This window comes from Sander lucioperca, chromosome 6 (assembly GCF_008315115.2).
Source record: "Sander lucioperca isolate FBNREF2018 chromosome 6, SLUC_FBN_1.2, whole genome shotgun sequence".
Taxonomy (NCBI): domain Eukaryota; kingdom Metazoa; phylum Chordata; class Actinopteri; order Perciformes; family Percidae; genus Sander; species Sander lucioperca.
Genome location: NC_050178.1, coordinates 41,008,202 through 41,026,934, shown reverse-complemented (window position 1 = coordinate 41,026,934; position 18,733 = coordinate 41,008,202). Strand labels below are relative to the sequence as shown.

General features: G+C 42.6%; 1 protein-coding gene across 9 annotated transcripts in view; it reads left to right on the top strand.

The window, feature by feature from the left end:
* Window positions 1-17,089, top strand: part of frmd4ba (FERM domain containing 4Ba) — a 47,360-nt gene extending 30,271 nt beyond the window's left edge. For 2 of the 9 annotated variants that reach the window (XM_036002665.1, XM_031279932.2), the window contains exons 8-24: window positions 1,224-1,307; window positions 1,889-1,954; window positions 3,060-3,117; window positions 3,759-3,845; window positions 8,689-8,765; window positions 9,269-9,407; window positions 10,631-10,772; window positions 10,877-11,010; window positions 11,097-11,213; window positions 11,641-11,869; window positions 12,030-12,086; window positions 12,188-12,323; window positions 12,952-13,116; window positions 13,346-14,103; window positions 14,210-14,345; window positions 14,698-14,943; window positions 15,967-17,089. In XM_036002665.1, coding sequence (XP_035858558.1) covers window positions 1,224-1,307; window positions 1,889-1,954; window positions 3,060-3,117; window positions 3,759-3,845; window positions 8,689-8,765; window positions 9,269-9,407; window positions 10,631-10,772; window positions 10,877-11,010; window positions 11,097-11,213; window positions 11,641-11,869; window positions 12,030-12,086; window positions 12,188-12,323; window positions 12,952-13,116; window positions 13,346-14,103; window positions 14,210-14,345; window positions 14,698-14,943; window position 15,967 — 2,632 coding nt within the window. In that variant the 3' untranslated portion in view covers window positions 15,968-17,089. Of the gene's footprint in view, window positions 1-1,223; window positions 1,308-1,888; window positions 1,955-3,059; window positions 3,118-3,758; window positions 3,846-8,688; window positions 8,766-9,268; window positions 9,408-10,630; window positions 10,773-10,876; window positions 11,011-11,096; window positions 11,214-11,640; window positions 11,870-12,029; window positions 12,087-12,187; window positions 12,324-12,951; window positions 13,117-13,345; window positions 14,104-14,203; window positions 14,346-14,697; window positions 14,944-15,293; window positions 15,440-15,966 lie in introns of those variants that run through there. The other 7 variants (XR_004101608.2, XM_031279937.2, XM_036002664.1 and 4 more) reach the window with 7 other exon arrangements.
* Window positions 17,090-18,733: the final 1,644 nt, after the last annotated feature.

Here is an 18,733-nt window from a genome sequence, read left to right as displayed (position 1 = left end):
CCAAGCCTCTTTAAATGCTCTCTATGACTTAAATGCCCTGCCTGTGCTTTTATAATTTAAGTCTGGCAAGACATGAGTAAAGCTCACATTTAGTTTTGGCAAGCAGTAGCCTACTTCTTTTTATAGATAAGAAAGATGAAAACAATATCCTCACACTGCACCTTTTCTAAAGGTTAGCAGACATGAATTATTGCTGTCATAGAAATCCAAACCACGCTGTGAAAGTACAAACATATGGAGAAATGTTCTCTACCAATTTTTAGACTTTAAGTTGAGATTCTGTAATATTAGGGATGCCTCCATTGATCGGCCAGTGATCATTATCGGCCGATATTCAGTAAAAATACGATATCGGGAGATTGGCAATAATGGCACCCGCCCATATGACCGTGAAGGTCAGATGGTATTATTACATTGCATATTTTAGTTACTGTAGGCTAAAGTTGCTTGCTGCATTACTCCTTGGAAGTTCTTGTACTGCTCTGTTAATTTAACAGACTAAATAAGAGAATGTTGTTGAAAGAATAATAATTGTGATTCTTTATTTAAACTGTAGAGTCGCACAGCATGTATAGAGAATGAATGTTATTGTCAATAATTTTGGTACGGGGTGCCATCTTGTGAGTACGGGCTCTGTTTACCTGTGCCTGTGGGTTTTTTTCTTCCCTTCTCCATCAGATGTAACCGTTTTAAACAACTTTTTAGCCAAACAAAACAAGGTAAGCAGGCACAATTCAACAGAGCGCGTCCTCACAAGATAGCACCACTGTACCAAAATTAAATACAGCCTGATATCAACTTCACAGTCTCTCTAGCCTTGGTTACGCTGCCACATGGTGGAGATCCTAATACACTACAAAGTGTCAAACAAAAGAAAACAACAAAAACGATCGGTATTGGCCGAAATGGCTCATCAACGATCGGCAATTGGTATCAGTGACCAAAAAAAAAACGTGATCGGGGCATCTCTAGTAAACATTTACTTTACTTTCATTGTGGTCTGCATGCTAGTCTGGAGCAGTTCAGGTCATAACAGGGCCTGTATAGGAGAGTAATTGGTCAACGATAACGTGTCTCATCCATCAACCGTATGATTTTGGTGCTTTGTTGTGTCTCCCAGTGCTATAAAGCATAACGGAGTAACTAGAAAGGGCTCTTGTTATTGCAAAGGAATACATTTGCTGTTCTTAAAGTTTGTATATGATTCTTTTTTTTCTTTTCAGTGCTGAGATTGCCAGATCAGACCTGAAGCAGCTCCCAGTTCTGCCCACCAGAGTATTAAGGGAGCACCCATCTCTCAATTACTGGTAAGTTGGAGGGGGGTTCATACTTGTAGTTCAGCCAATACCACAGCCAGGGTGGTACGGGGCCTCTCTGATGGGTTGACTAATTAATGCCTGGGTTGTGTTAATTACGTTTGGCCATTAGCCCTGCGACAGCCACTGGCTATCTAAAGGATTGTCTGCCTCTTCAATCCACACGGCTGTTTTTGATAATCTGCTTGCCCCTCCTCTTCTGGTTAAACGGTCATCTGAGGCTGCTGCATCCTCTGAAGCGGCTACATTCAGTTAAATATCCAAATTAAAATCATAGACGGGATGGGTGCGCGCATGAACACTTCTGCCTTTGTCTCTTTCTGTCTGTTAAGCCGCAGTGAGTTTGCAGTCCCACTATGCGATTTAAAAGGGGTGATTACAGTGGGAAGTAAATAGGATGCATTTGCAGGGGAAGTAGATGAGAGCCATCAGCAGGCCAGTAGGCCAGACTGCATTTTCTGCATGAGCAGACAGAATGTGTGTCAAAGAAAGAGTCCTCTCACAATCCCTCTGTGGCTGGAATGTGCAACTTGATGGATTAATTATTAAATGTTTTATATATCCATTTTCAGTGAGGACAAAGTGATAGAACATTACAAGAAACTGAAGGGACTGACCAGAGGACAAGCCATTGTGCAGTAAGTTAAAAACAACTATAATATTTTTATGTTAAAAAATAATAAATAAATAATAAATAATAATAAATAATTTGAGTTTGGACACTTAACTTGTGTGCCCCTTATGCAGTACTCCCTCTGATGCCTCAAACGAGAATTATACTGGACGCATCCAAGGTGGCACGCGCCATCGTGACGTCAAAATGACGTAATATCCTGCCGGCACGCCCAATTTATGGCGCGCGAGCAGAGGTCGCGCACGGCTCTTTTTTTTTTTTCAGCGGCGCGTGACAAAGCAGAAATGGGAGGCCGAACGGGTTCGCCAACAACCGGATGCCAGGACTCTCAGAGTGACTACAAGTCTCTCTTGTAAACTTACTGGGTTAAGATGAGTTCTTTTATGGTGAATGAAAGGCTTGATCCGACGAAGTAGGTCATCAAATCAAATCAAAGCATTGACGTCAATGCTGCTGCCAGTTCTGCCGTTTACTTTTTTCTTCTTCTAGTCCGTAGAAAGAGCAACCTCTGTAGCCTTTGCTCATTAGCGCCACCGCTGTTCAGGAGAAGACTGCAACTAGTGTCGCGAGCACCAGCGCGGGTATAAATAGTCACGGTGTTCCCATGACGTCACATTTGTATGCGCCAGCTGGACTGCGTCTAGTCTATAAGACCCTATAGTTCTCCAGCACCTAAGCCAGGCATTCCTCTTTAACCTTGTGTGTCGGCACTGTGGGGGCTGTTGTTATAAGAGGTGGCTGTCACCGAGCCAGAATGTGTCATTAATTAGAGGAGGTGCTCTTAGAGTAGGCAGCCAGCCAGCCAGCCAGCCAGCCAGCCAGCCTTGGGAGGATGTCAGTCCTCCACTGTGTTTTTCCCGGGACTGTAACTCAGAGCTATCCCGGGTCATTTACGCTCTGATGATTTGTGCCCTTGAACTGATCAATGGACTTTCCCCCCCTCTGTCACGGCCCTGAAACAAATCGATCAGCTTGCCACTGCAAATGACTGTGCCTTCTCAATGACTGTAGCTTAAATCCCACTCTGTCTGTAGTACAACAGCCACCGGTTGACAGTGATGAAGTGTAAATTGCGGAATTCCTGTTAACCTGTTCCTCTTTCTCTGAAGGTATTTGGCCCTGGTGGAGTCCCTGCCAACATACGGAGTCCATTATTACCCAGTCAAGGTAACAGTGGTGCCCTGAGTCATAGAGTAGCGTAGCTTAACCTTTGAACAAGCTTCTGTCAACATGCCGTCTTTATTTCTTTCTGTCTCTAATCCAACACATCAATCTAACCATAATTCACTTAAATGGTTAACATTTTGCTTGATGTTTGAATCATGAGTCCTTTTCCTTTTTAAAATCCTGTGCTGCAGCCAAAGCAGCAACACACATGTTACTGTAGGAATACACAGGACCATACTCTGCCTGCTTGGGTTGGATAAGAGAATACAAACTGGCCTAGTACAGAATTGCACCTTAAATAATTCAAAATAATTTAAGTCAAAATTCAGTCAACCATTGTAACATGTTAGTTTAGCATGTTTTAAGTGATTCCTCCAACTTTCCTTTTCTCTGCCTACATCCTTTAACTTTCACAACCAAACCTTATTAAATCAAGGTGTCTGAGAAGATCAAACAGTGGTGTTAAAATGATTCAGTCAGGCTTGCAGAGATTTTAAGGCCTGTATTTGATCTCTTCTTCTGTTGCTATTGCTGTGAGCCTAATGGGGTAATTGCTTTTTTCTTTACTCCCACCAATAAAGCTACCTCTAATGAGTGTGTGTGTGTGTGTGTGTGTGTGTGGTGTGTGTGCTTTCATGCAGGATAAACAAGGAATACCGTGGTGGCTGGGAGTCAGCTATAAAGGCATTGGCCAGTATGATTTGCAGGATAAACTGAAACCGAGAAAGGTAGGGAAACCTCTTTTTACAGCTGCTCTATTTGCCTCAATTGTCTTAGTTTTCAAAGTTATTTTTTCAAAGCAAAACTCGCAAAACGCATTTTATTTTGTTTATTTTTGTGTAGAATTTTTACTTATCTATGTCAAGCATCTGAACATAGAGGATTTCATATTACATATTGTAAAGCCCTCTGGGACTAACCTGGGGTTTGGGCTTTATAAATAAACTCAACTTACAGTGACATTTAATACTCAAACAAGTCAAACACACCATTTTTAAATTGTTCACTTTTACAGTAACTTCTTGAGCAAGTATGTAATATATTGTACTTCAGTTACAGCTTTCAACACCATGCTTCTTGTTAGCTGGTTAATGATCCATCCACACTGTAAATAGGCATAATTAAGACTGGTTCCCATGTCAGTCAGGAGGAAGACAGATCGGGAAAATATAGTATCAGTATGTGCTGTGTGCAGTCAAGGCTGTGTAAAAGCAAATACAGTACACTACTAGCTAGGGCTGTATCCAAATATTCTTATATTCGTTAGATGGGCAAGTATTCGATTTTCAATTTTGGATTTCGAATATTCAGTTGTCTTTTTAAACGTGCACGCAGGCTGAAATTCATTGTGGTGTGTTGTCGGGATTTAGTTGCTTGCTGCAGTTTTTGAGTTTGGACTTGTGTCTGTGATTACCCTCCCCTTGAGAGGTGTTATTTGATAGTGTCCCAACCAAGCACTTCTCCCCAGCCTCTTTCATTAGAATCGTCATAGCTGTTGTTATATGGCAGGAACCTGTTGACATAGCAGGGTGTGCTGTTGTTCCACTGAGGCATTAATGGGAACAGCCACAGTATGTCTCTCCCCAACCCTTCTAGTGGAACTTCACAAAGGTGTAATTATGGTTCCCTGTGAGAAGCAACAGGAGAGTCCTCTTTATCTGGTGAATATTGATGGTGCTTCCTGCCTTAGTTCACAGCCCCTGTATTCAACCCATCCCTCCTTGCCCTCTGCCCAGTCTCTCTCTCTCTCTCTCTCTCTCTCTCTCTCTCTCTCTCTCTCTCTCTCTCTCTCTCTCTCTCTCTCTCTCTGGATTTAGAGGTGGGACTGGTGGGAGGTCAGCAGTTGTGTAGTATAAAAATATATATATATACTTACTCTAAAAACCATTGGAAGCCGCATAAATAGTTTAACCTAATTATCTTTTCTGCATGCATGCCAATTGAATAGTCTGGAACTCAAAAGCCTACTCTCCCTGCTGTGTTTAGGAGAAGTGGCACATTTAATAATGTGAATACTCGGTCTTTTGCAGTGTGTAAGTAAGCACTGTCTATATAAGCAAAAGGCATAGGCTATGTATTCCAAAGATCTGGAGAGGACAAAGAATAAATAGACGATGCCAAAGGGAGAAGCAATATGTTATTTAGGAAGAGGATATATTCATTAAACTATTTAGTGTGATGAACACAAATGGAGGACCACAACAGTGCTCAGACTAGAAAAGTGTGTCTCCAGGACGTGATGGTACTAAAGTAGATGGCAAGTTGAGACTTAATTCTTCCTGAATTAAACCAGGAGACTTTTCTGTCTCTCTTCCTCTCTCTGTGTCACTCTCCCAGCGGGTAATGGGACACTCTCTAAGACCACATGCTGGTCCACATGTATGATGAGCCAGCAAAACCAAAATTGATCTTCAGTTTATTATGGGTGACAGACGGTGTCAGCCTCTGGGTAATAATGACATGATATGACAGACCTAAAAGAATTGTAAAGTGTCTCTTAGCCAAAAAAAAAAAAAAGTTAAAAGGAAGTTTAAATGAAAACCGAAGAGATTCTCTCCCTTGTCACTTTTATTTTGATTAACCTCACCCCATAATTAATCAAAAAAGGATTAAACGTTCTTCCGGTGTCTTCTTCTTGTAAGGGTTTCACAACTTAAAGCAATGCGTCATGTTTTGGAAATGTACAGTGTTGCTAGCCAGCTAGAGCCGGTATGTGACGTGGTATGCGAAGGGTGGGGCAGATATTTTTATTTTGTACAAGTGTTGTGAATCAGCTTTTGACACATTTTCATCCATGTATGATTTTGCAGACTCATGGCCCTGAGGGTCCTTGGGTTGTGGGTGTGAGCTGGATCTGAACAGCCTGATCCCATCTAAAACCACAGGCATTTCTGGCTCACTTCCACTTGCCTGTAATGAAATGTTTGGCAAAAACAAGGAAGTAAATACTAAAGATAGAAGATAGCGAAATTCTGTGTATTCGCTCAAATCATGAGTGTACTAGTAAGCTGGCATGCTTCCTGTTTAAGGTGGATTAGGAGTTGAATTGATGAGTCAGTCTTTCACATAGATGCAGAGTATGTCAACTTGCTAGTCTGCATTTCTCGTACCATTTCCACTTTAAAGAGCAACTTACAGGTTGAAGACCCCAGTGAATCGATGTGTAGGTAAATTATGTGGAAACTAGATTTCCAAGAGAAGAAAATACACTACAGTAACATCTGGAGTTTTATGTCATATTTACAAAGCTAGGTCAAGTTTAACAATGATAAATATGGATCCCAAAGTTAGTTTTCACACTGAAGAGGTTGTAAATGTACATTCATACACAGATGATGGACCACAGTCTCCTAATTATGAGCCAGCTAGGTGGCAAGATATCAGTAACTAACAAAGAAAGAAATTCAAGCTGCAAGTTGCTCTTTAAAAGGACTTCTTGCAGTCCTGTGATTTGTAGGAATTGAGGTGTGTCACATCATTGAAATATTTTGGCAGTGGCTTCAGCAGCAATCACAGGAGAGTCCTCTTTTAGTTTCATCTATGTGCTGGCACACTGGTGTGAAGTTTCTCTAATAGGAGGAATGATCCAGTTAAAGTGTGTGTTTATTGTCAAGACCTTTGTTCCAGATCTGTTGTTACAATGTAAATGTTCCTAGTGATAGTGACTAGAGGGTGTGAATTGGCATGGGGTACCCTCTGCAGTGGGATGAGCTTTTTGGAAGTGTCCTGCTGGGTAGTTCCCATTATTCATTTAGTACCATGCTCTTAATTTTACTGCTAGACTGAATATGTAATGTCCACAATTATAAAGACAATGTTTGTATACTTTGACAAGAAATCAAACGTTGGCATTCAGTGTTGTCATTGATAATAGCACTACAGCTTAGGAGTAAAACATCTTAATTTAAAATTCATACAAAATGGAAGCTTGCTGTCAAAGTGTAAGATAGACCGATTAAACACATACCTTGAAACTCTAAGGTGTGATGCCTGTTGGATATAAGTAAAAACATAGTGTTTCTTTTTGCCTGGTTAAGTGGCCTGACAGGAAAGCAAAGAGAGCCCTTGCTATTAATGATTAGACCATAGTAACAGATTCCTAATATGTTTGCCTTGGTGGGGGAGATGGTTATAGTAGATTCAGGCGCACAGCAGTGCTTTGTGTGGTATTTACAATATGAAAAGCAGATAACTTCCCAGTTGGAAGTGGAGTATTCAAAGTCTGTGTAGGATTGATCACATACAGTATCTGTGAGTGACGGGAAGTGGAGCAGAGATACAAATGTCTTCAAAAAAACCTGGCCTAGTAAATACTTGTGTACAACCAGCTCATCTGGTCTGACTAAAAAGTGAGCTGTGTAGGAGAGGGAGGGAGAGAGAGAGCAGAGCGTTGAAGGCAGCCTGATGTCTTTGTGATGTATCTGTGATGTCAGAGGAGGGGGGTGGTTAAAGGGGCGTGGTCAGCTCAGCTGAAACTCTTGCAACACCTATCTGGCTCCCTGAGAACAGACAAGGGGGAGTATTGTTCGAGGAAGCTCTAGCCCTGTGGGAAAGTCAAAAGATTAAATACAAACCGAACAGAATTCAGCAGGGATTTAAATAAGCAAAAAATACCCTTCACGGTAAGCCTTATTATTGTATCCAACTATTACCTGTTAAGTGTGTCAAGTAGTCAGTGGGTCTTTATGTTTTATTGTCTCCTTGTGATCCTCTAAATGTTCTCTTTCGTGTGGTGTTGTACCTGCTCTAGGGGCTCTAGATACAGGTACTCTGTCACTGTGTGAGCCACGCTGTTGTAAAGGAAGATATGTAATTTTTTATAGAATATATATGTATGTGTCCGCTTATTGTAATTTCTTACACTAGGCAGGCACAGTTTCTCTTAGGGTACGAGAGATATAATGTGTTTTTTGTACTGGTGTCAGGTAAAACCGTGGTTATAATTTTTCTCCTACATTAATCTCAGCCCCATTGTTGTGCAGCGTTTCTCTTTTTACCAAAATGAGAGCAGGGAAGAGTTCACAGACAAGTGGCTCATCTGTTTATTAAAGCCAGTATCAGTGGAGCAGATGTTTCATTCCAACACAGAGAAGTCCTGCCTCTGCTTCCCTCCACAGAAGTATGAAATGAGAAATTGGCCTGCCGCCTGGCACGATTTTGCTCCCTGCAGTTGCGGCAGCATTATAATTGCTCCTGCCCGAACCTACACCTACACCTGACTGGCTGGCCCGCTGAGCCCCATTCACAGCTTCAGCTGTTAGTGTTTTTTGCTAATATTGCAAGTAAGATAACCAGAAGAAATAGTGCTAAAAGGCAGGCTGCTGTGGCTGAAACAAAGCAAGTTTTATCACCAGTCTCCCTGTTGTGTTGTCATTTGGCGAAATTGATCCTTTTCTGTGTAACTTAATGCGACTGTGTGTTTTACAGCCTTTATGCATCAAATAACATTTCTGTTTATGTAGTGCAAATCCACATTTTAATCAATAGTCCTGTGTTGGCTTGTATACTCAGTAATGTGTTCTGTTTCTCTACCCCTCCCCTCCCCCTTTCTGCCAAACCGTCTCTCTGCAGTTGTATCAGTGGAAGCAGTTAGAGAATTTGTATTTCCGCGAGAAGAAATTTGCAGTGGAAGTGAACGACCCACACAGGTCAGAGAAGGCAAACCGCCTAATTTAGCTTAACTGATCTTCACTGTTTTTGAAGTGTTTCCATGTTAGCTGCTGCTTGCTTCAGATGTCCTTATCATACACTGCAGCCAGTGGCCCATTTAGAACACAATGTTAATAGCTGTAGCTTGTTTGTTAAATGAGTGTTTTCATGCTGTTGAATGGCCACTTTATTATTCTAAGATTGTTATAAGACCTCTGCCCTTCACACAGGCTTTAATGTCGCACTTTCAGCCTTTCAAAAATGTTTTTAAATCCCATTGTCTGTTTCAAAATGAGTTTTATGTTGCTCTTCAGTTTATTATTTAACAAATGAATTGGACAAAGATTTTATAAGATATCTTTTCTAAGCTTTGCTTAACACAACTTATTTCATCTTAATTAGAACCTTGTTTATATACCATCAAGTTTGTATTCAGGATTTGAACATATTTGCTTCTTGGATCAGCACAAGTACTGAATGTTTGTCTTATTATCTTCTACAGAAGAACAGTGACCAAGCAAACTTTCGGACAGACTGGTCTGGTTATTCACACATGGTATGCCAGCCACTCTCTGATTAAAACCATCTGGGTGATGGCCATCAGTCAGCACCAGTTCTACCTGGACAGGAAGCAAAGCAAAGTGAGTGTCTGTCTGTTTTCTCCTCACAGGTTCACTTTCCTTTGTTCACATTTACTGCTGACTCAAATATAACAATCTAATACTCTCTCATGCTTGACCTGTGTAGAGATCTTGCCTCATGTCGAGTGACCCGCATAGATGACCCACCTACAGATCAGGGTCCGGTGGGTGTGGGTGTGGGTTAGGGAGGTCACACAGGGGAAAAGTCAGTTTTTCAAGTATTGACCCAATTATGAACTGAATTTTGGGTAATAACATGTATTATCATTTAACTGAGCAGATCAGTGTGAGCTATAGTTTTGACCTGTTTTAACCAGGCTTTAAAATGAGCCTTAAGCCTGCCTTCTCTTCCAGTTTGAATATGGGCTGAAGACTGAGGTTTAAAAGTTATTGTACAAGTGTCACAGCATAGTGTAGTGGTGACTATACATCATGTGATGCACTGCCTGTTCCGTGTCCTATGCAAGTGACTTGTATAAATAGCTTGATAAAGGGATATGACATTTAATGTATTTTATGTAACTAGGTCCTGTGCTGGTATGCCGTATGTTGGGAAACTGTCACGTCCTTGGTTTAAAAGGAATAGAATTGCTTTTATCTATTGAATCAGAAGTAACAGGCGCTTAGGTAGCTTGAAAATGCACAAGAGCTTGTAATTGCTCTGAGTAGAAGATTTTTATCACCCTGCTGATATAGCAGGCAGAATGATATAGTCGTAGTAGGTGTGCCTATTATTATGCCTATTTTTGCCTTGTCTGTGGCTTAACAGGAAACATATTTAACTGAAAGTAAACTACAAATAGCCATATACAATATAACATGTTTCGAATGGATACATGTTTTTTTATGACTGCCCCATTGAGAATAAAAGGCACAGTGTATTCACAGACTAGGTCCTTTTGCAAGTGTTAAAAGTTGTCCGAATGCCCTGAAGATACACTCATGGTCCATGTGTTTGTGTTTATGTTGTATATCTGCTGAGCATAGGGGCTATTAAATGAGGTTATTCAGCCACTGTCTCCCTCAAAGGCAGATGGTGTGTCAGTGTTCATCCAGGAATAGAGCCCACACTGATTGATGAGAGAGCAGTGCGCTTGGAGTACCAAGCATGCAAATGGCGCCGCCACTATTGCAGTGCGCTGTTTTAATTTAAATGAAGTACTCACAATCCCTCCCTCACTACTCTGTTCCCTCCTCCTAACTGTCTCTTCCCATCCCTACAGTCAACGATGACCACAACCAGGAGTTCAGGAGACATCGCCATGGACCTCACAGAGATCTGTGCCCCGCGTATCAGTAAACTTTCCAGCATTGAGAGCAGAGACCAGCTTATCATGGCCAGCAACGGAAGCCTCATCTCAGCCGGTAAGCAGAGAGTAAATAAGATAATGGCTCCTGTTCCACATTAGAATGATGGGTGATGATTGATTACTGCAATTTGTAGTTAATCAGATGTGTGATTATTCTAGGTTCCGCTGACTCTGAAGTCAGCGAGGAACAGAAGAAAGAGAAGGTTGCTGAGTTGAAAAAGAAAGAGAAGGACCTTAAACACACACTGACACAGAAACTTGAGGAACTGAAACAGATCTGCATGAGAGAAGCTGTGAGTGCCTCTCTCATTCTGATGCTTTCCAATGACGTTTAAAACGTCAACACTCTCAGCTGACTGTTGGTTGTTCTCATTTGCAGGAACTTACTGGCAGATTGCCTAAAGAGTATCCCTTGGCCACAGGTGAGAAAGCTCCTCACGTACGGCGCCGTGTTGGGACAGCCTTCAAGCTGGATGACCTTTTCCCCTATGATGAGGTTAGTATAGCTATTGTTGTGTTGTGATATATTTCTGTTATGTAATTTAGCATGTCACACTTTGTTGACACAGTTCTTGCAGCACTATGTTTGTAAACCTAGAGATCATTTGACTTTTTGAAATCAGGCTTAAGAGTTTAATGTGTGTGTTTAGAGGCATACATTGCATAATGCATTGCCTGAAACACTTGTTGTGAATTGTAGTTGGTTTCTATCTGCAAGTCAGTTGGAAACATGAATATGATTTAGAATATGAGTATGTCAGCACACTGAAAATGAATGTTTTTGGATACATTCCATATTGTGTCTTGGAGATCTTTGACGTCTGTTTCTTTGTTCAGAGTACTACTATTGCTGATAGGATCTGTCTTTATTTTTGGGAAATTCCCCTTTTAACTGTGTGTGTGTGTGTGTGTTTTCTCTGCAGGACCCACATCTGAGGAATCTGGAGAGCAGGTTCGCCTTGCAGCAGAAGATTGTGGAAGCAGCCATCAAGTTATCCAACGAGGATGACCTCTGCAAGACGGTGAAGAAAAAGAGGAGAAACAACTGTCTGGATGCGATGAGGAAGCTGGAGGAGATCGAGAGGGAGATCAACGCCTACAGGATCAAGAAAGGAAGGAAACCCACCCAGAGAGCCTCACTGATCTTAGCAGGTAGATGTCATCACCAACTGAAGTGACAACTCTATACAGGCTACTAATGCTTTAAATTCATTTTAATGTTGTAACACGTGGTAATTGATTGAACAATCTGTTACTTTCTATGAAAAGTCAGAGGCGTCTCTGAGGACCGTTTTCTCTCTTCTATTACCAGATGATGTCAACCCTTCAGACCTCAGCTCTCTATCTGACAGCCTCACTCTGGATGACGGTAAGTGCCCAGGCGTAGCCATGCTCAGTGTGCATGTGCTAACTCTCTCCTTCCCTGCATTTTAGATACATTTTAACCAAGCAATCACTTTTATCATCCAGATGATGAGCTCAGTTCCCAGAGGCAGCGGTCCAGATCGGTTCAGTATTCCCCAAGACCACACCATGCAGAAACTCTGGACATCCACTACAACAATGACAGACGGGACTCTGCCAATGACGAGCATGCAGACAGCAGGTATACAGCTAGCACTGATACTCATGACATTTATTAATATTTGAATTTCCAATGTGTATCTGACAGTTGTTTTTGTAGATGCCCTAAGCATGGAGCCAGTACAGACCTGTAGAGTGCATTGAGAGCTACATTCCTGCCAGTCACCTCCTCCCTCCTTTCCTGCCTCTCCAACAATCTCCCTCTTATCAGCCCAATGCACTGGCTTTAAAAATAGATGGAAAAGAACATGTCGCTGCCTGTGAAGGAGCAAACAATAATTCCAAGCAAAGAGGAGAGAGGAAAAGGGAAACAGCATAGGGGCCCTGGAAATGTAGTGTAAATGACAGCTACTTCATAAGTGTTTACAAAATGATATGGGTGATGTGTTGCCCTCAGCTTCAGAGATTTCATCTCATTTTAAACAGTCATAATGCTTGCTGTTGCATGAAAAGAATGATCAATGGACTATGTAATGGTAGTCATTCACGTGTAAGTGATGACTAAAGTGCTGCATTCAAGCAAACCCAAGGTGTTTTTTTCCTCTTCAGTTTTGAGAGAAAATGAAGAGAGGATAGGTGTTTATCTCAATAAAAAGCTCTGCCCTAAAGAGGCGAATGCCCTGAAAACATTGTTGTTATCTGTGTTTCAGATTATATTACGGCCAAGTCCAGGATTCTCTCCACTACAGTCACCGTAATGCCTTATCAAGCCACAGCAGCCCGTTTAAACCGGCTTCCAGACAGCCACGTGATGCCCGCAGCATGCCCCCCACCCCCCTCCTTACCCGCAACGCCTACAGCAGCACTCAGCTCAGGTAGGGCCATTATTCATCAGTGTATTTCTTTATTTTTGTCTCATCAACAGCTCATGGGGCCAGTTACACACCAATCATGCTGTTCACATCAGCACTTCACCATCAATCTGTTAATAACTAAATTAATGAAGACATCCATAGTAACACATAGACCGTTTTGAAGAAAATGGGATTCTTTTCACATTTGTGTTTTGTTGAACATCTTGTAAATAGTGTTTTTAAATTGTAGATCAGAGGATGCTCCACAACATTTCCGCCAGCGTAGCGGTAGTCTGGAGTCCCAGTCTCAGCTCCTGACAGAGACGGAACCTCCTGTGCCAACGTTCGCCTTCTCCCCAGCCCGACGCAGCAACAGCACTGAGGTCCTCGATGACGGCTCCTCCTACACAAGCCAATCCAGCGTAGAGTACAGCATCCCTGGTAACCACACGCACCGGCGCAGAGCTCGCGGCCGCCACAGAAAAGACATGTACGCCAACACAGGTAGCATGCCTAACTTGGCTCAGCCCGACACCCGCTGCTACGCCTACCAGCCGCAGGCCAGACCCACCACGACAGCCTACTATGTGACGGGTTATCCCAGCTACGCAGAACCAGAGCCTTACTCCAACGGAGTCTACATGTACGGCAATGAGATGGAGGGACACTATAACGTCAATCCTTCATACAACCCCACCCCGACAGCTTATCATGGCCACGACATGCACAGTCACTATGGTAACGACGAGATAGACAGCATGTCGCAGAACCCGTATGCCACGCTGCGGCCACCCAGGAACCGCCAGGTGCCCCGCAGCAACGAGCAGGTCGGCAAGAACATCCAGAAGGCTTTGGTGGCTGAACACTTGAGAGGCTGGTACCAACGTAACGCTGCACACAAACAGGCAGCATACAACTACGACTATGACAGAGGCTCCCAGCAGAGCCTGGGCTACCAGACCATGCCTGCACCCCACAGCCACAACGGCAGGAACATCTCCTACTCAGGTTAGATCACTGCACCGTGTATTACAGTCTCATGCATTATGTTGTTGACCTTGGTTTCACATGTATGTGGATCAGTTGCTGACTTGTAGCATTTTTTTCTCTCCAGTGTCCTCAGCGTCCTCCAGCGTAAACTGGCACAACCACATGAGTGGTGGTGGTATGTCGGAATATGACATGCCCATGCGTGCTCCGCAGACCTACTCTTACAGTACAGCCCCCTACAGCCACTCCGCCCACAACAGGTGAGAAAAAAAACTCAGCTCCTTATCCAATAAGCCACTCCCTGATCCTCCTTATCCCCAGAGCTAAGCACTACTGTTTAATTACCTAGAATGGATGGCTACAGAAAATATAAGCTGCATTTGTTATCCCTTATACACAACAATACTGTGGACTGATGTGTAGCAAATGTTACATTTTCTTCAACGTCACACTTAAGTTAGGAAATCAGAAAACATTCATCTGCTTGACATGACATCCTGGTTCAGCAGTAGGATTATAGGATCTTTGCAGCAGGCAGACAGTTCTTCCTCAGAGCTTAAGACTAGTTCTGCTCTCCTCCTTAACTGTCCACTGGCCCCTGCTTTCTTATAGATATGGCTCCTCACAGCTCTTTAAGGGCTCCCGGCACAGCCCTGATGGCCAGAGGCGCTGTGCCTTTTTCCCTACTAGTTCTTCCTCCTCAGCTTCCTCCTCCATCTCCTCCCTGCCCTCCTCCACCTTTACCTCCTCCTACTCCCCCGGCTGTCGGGTCAGGCAGGTGGCCTCCAGCCCTGCACAGCCACAATCCTCCAGAGGGCACAGGCTCAGTAAGGTGTCCTTTGCTAAAGGTAGTTCATAGTAAGTAAACAGCAACAGCCGGAGCCTGTGCGTTTGCTTCTTTCAGTTTGTCTGCAACGTGACTCCATAGTCTGCTTGTCGATGTTTTGAAGTGAACTTTGCATTTTTGAGATGTTTGACTGATCCTTCATTGTCATTTATGATAAGGTAACTGCATGGCTTCTTTGAAAAACATGCCTGCCCCACTTCCTCTTCCAGCTGGCATATTGTCATCCAGTGGTCACATTTTTCTGCAGTGTGCCTTACATAGTTTGTTTTCCTTTGCTATTTGCCTTCCTCTTGGCCCATGCAGAGACTCCCTGCCCATGTGCTGCCACTCACCCTTGACCTTTGCCCCCTCTCATGCGCAGATGTCCCCCAGAGTTTGACTGGCGGAGCAGTGATAGGATGGCGTGCCCTGTGGGCCCTTTAGAGAGGTCTGGTGCTGTTGCCTATGCTACTGACCAGGAAAATTAACCCCCTCCCCTCAATTATCAGTCACAGCACAGAAGAAAGGGTGAGACGAGAATGTGAAACTACCCCATTAACTCCACATGGTTATCATGGTGATGGTGATGTGTCTTATATATGTGGCAGGGACTAACAGAAAACTCCAAATCCTTTCATATTACTCTGGCTGATTTTTGCTTTGTTTCTCTGGGTGTCTTGCGGTGGTGGGAGAGCACTTGTGTGGCAGAGGTAAAAATGTGACCCCTGACTAGTTTCGCATTTGAAAGCTATATGTGTGTGTATAATTGCTTTGTGCATCTGCTGTTTTGTTGGGTGGGAATGTTTGACCCTGGGTTTACACTTTGTCTGAAAATGAGTTTATAATTAACATGCCTGATGTAACCGAGTTCATGAATGTTTCCGTTACTTTTTTTTGGTTCCGTTTCCTGATTTTTGGCACTACAGAGCTGAAATATGACAGGGTGGTTTTACCAGCCCAGGGTTAATTCATTCTAAACTCATAGTTAACCAGTCACAAGCTACATTCAGTTTGCCACCTGTCTAATGGGTTTCAATTGTATGTGTTTGTTACAGATCCTACATAGATGTCAGCCAAATGGACTCACACATCAGTAACCAAATGCACACTAACCTGGAGCCTGAGGAGCAGATTTACTGGCATGAAGACTCAAAACCGGGAACAATCGTGTAGTTGCCTGTCTCTCAATGTGCTGTATGAATTTTCACCTTGACAAGTTGTCATTGTGCCTTAGATTGCACTTACCTGTTCTGTTCAAGAGGATCCAAAGAATGAAGGAACTTAACTTCTGTGGGATTCAGCGTGTAAAGGAAATGAAGCCCTCTCATTTTATGTTCTCTTGAATGCAATTGCCGAACTGACCCACACCTTTAAATCAACCTTTAAATCATAACAAAACCCCACGGGAGCGTCTTCATGTCTGAATTGCAATTGTTTGTGGTGATAGCACTTGTGCACTGAAGCTATACAAGGACCTGATGTGGACTTAACTTCTCCAGTGTTTTACTGAAGACATGCAGGCTTCACAAACCAAGGACTAGGACAGTCTCTGTGAGAGGACACTGAGCCGCAATGAACAACGCTCTGCACACATGTATGAACAGTTTAACCATGAAGGATTGGACAAGGATGTATAAGGACATTATCACAATGAAGGATTGAACTTATTAAAAATGATTCAAAAAGATGGCTACTTCCTGTAGCATTCTGCAGTCACCAGACCTAGTTTTATCATTGCATAGCTTGTATCTACCACACTGTACTCTAGTTTGTCATTTACAAAGTATTCAATCTATCTCATGGTCAGTGCTTAACAGTACAATTGAGCCAAATACATGTCACCATTTGAGTATTACCCAAAGTCCCAAACTTTGATATCACTGCCACATCTGATAAGTCACTGCAGGAAGACAGAAAATCCAGTTTTGTTTTATTATTTTAACATGGTTATTTCACCCATGCTGGAAATCATGGACTGGTGCTCCCAATTTCTCTTAAGAGAATCAAGCTGTATGTAAATGTTGGTATTGTAAATACACTGGTTCTGTCTTTTTTTAGAGCATTTTTTTATGTATTTGAGAAGCATGTAATATATAGTAAACAACTGTTGTTAAGCTGGTTCTTAGTAATTTGTATAATTGAATTTGTTTGAATTAAAAGAAAATCAGCATTTGAAACGTTGTTGAGTTTGTAGGTCATATGTATTGAGACCAGTATACAGACTTAGAAACTTGTCAGGGAAATTTACTCAAAAGAAAAAAACCTCATCCATCTGAGTGCAGGAAAACGGGATTTAAATCCAAATCCATTAAATTAGGTAATTGAGCGTCTGTTCAGTTCAGCCAGTTCAATTAATGAAATGGGATTTGAAGAAACTACGATTGTCACCACTACATTTTCATTTAAATTGTATTGTTTTAAAGAACAGGCTTTATCACAGGGGCTTAGGACGGTGGTCTTTGGTCAACTGCAACACACAAATACATTATCCACATAAATGGTCTGCGGTGCATTGAAGAAGGCAGATTACAGTTGGAAAGATTGGATAGAGTACAGTATAGTACTGGTTACATTCCAGCTTTCTTTTTTTCATTTTTGAGCTTGTAAGAATGAATGCAGAGCTGCAATCAGTCTTGATGAGAGCTAATTATGAATAAATGATCTACTTTTAGGAATACTCCCACCGCCTGCTGTGTTGCCAGGCTGGTTTTATGTGTCCTTAAGCTGTAAACCGACCAAACCAGTCTTTAAAAGCTGTCACACCCATTATGGGCTATAACCTGTTCTTCTGCCCTCCCTGTGAACGACAAGCTAGTGTTTATAGCACCAAACCCTCTCTTTAGGCATCCATGTTATAGAAGTCTGCTGTACACATGTATTGCCTCCCCTGTAGATTAGCTGTAACCCTTCACCTCCTTTCCCTGCCTTCCTTCCACAGCCAGGAGACATTTTCTACCACTAGAAGAGTATCCTGCCTCTGCTCGCCTCTTTATGAAGGCCACAGTTGAGCAGCTTTACTTACTCGCAGTGCCTCTAAGTGTTTTGCTTCTTGTGCGAGCTCAGGGGAGGTCTCAGACACTTCTAGCTCCTTGGCTGTACCCGAGGCAGTGTGTGCGAGAGGGGGAGTGCTTTGTATCCAGCTGTCTCCCTCTGTCTCTGTGCCTCTGCTGCTTCACACCAGCTGCAGCCAGACATCAGGCGAGGCTGCTCCAGCTGACACTTGACTACATAAACAATGGGCTCCTATATACTTTCCCCTCATCTAACACACTTCAGGCAAAACTCTCAACATGTAGAGCAGATTAGGGCTGGGTATCATACCTCAATACTTTATAGGTACTGACCAAAATGTGTCTGTTACACTGTATTTAAAGAAGTAGCGAAAGCTGTCATCGAACATCTGGTCACAATCGTAATCTTGTTTAATTATTCTTTGAACAAAGGGTTGCCAATTCAAAGTTGCTCTTATTCTTATATTAACGATTATTTGTAATGTGAAAGGTGTTGCTCGTAGTGACAAAGCAGCAGAGGGTTATTGCCTGACTTCCTCAGTTCCTGTCAGCTCATTGTTTCGGTTTACGGCTGCAACTTTTTGGTTCCGTCTCACCACTCTCATTAACTCCTGTTAGCTACCTGCACAGGACCAAATAGAAGCCAGACATAGTTAGCAAATACCTAAACATATTGTAGCATTTAGCAGCTAAAGAGCCAGACTCCTCTTGAGTTAAAAGGAGAGTGAATATTGGACTTAAATTAACGAGATGGACAATAATACAACTCTAAATGAATACTAACGTTGCCGTGTCTGCTCGATGTGTAAAT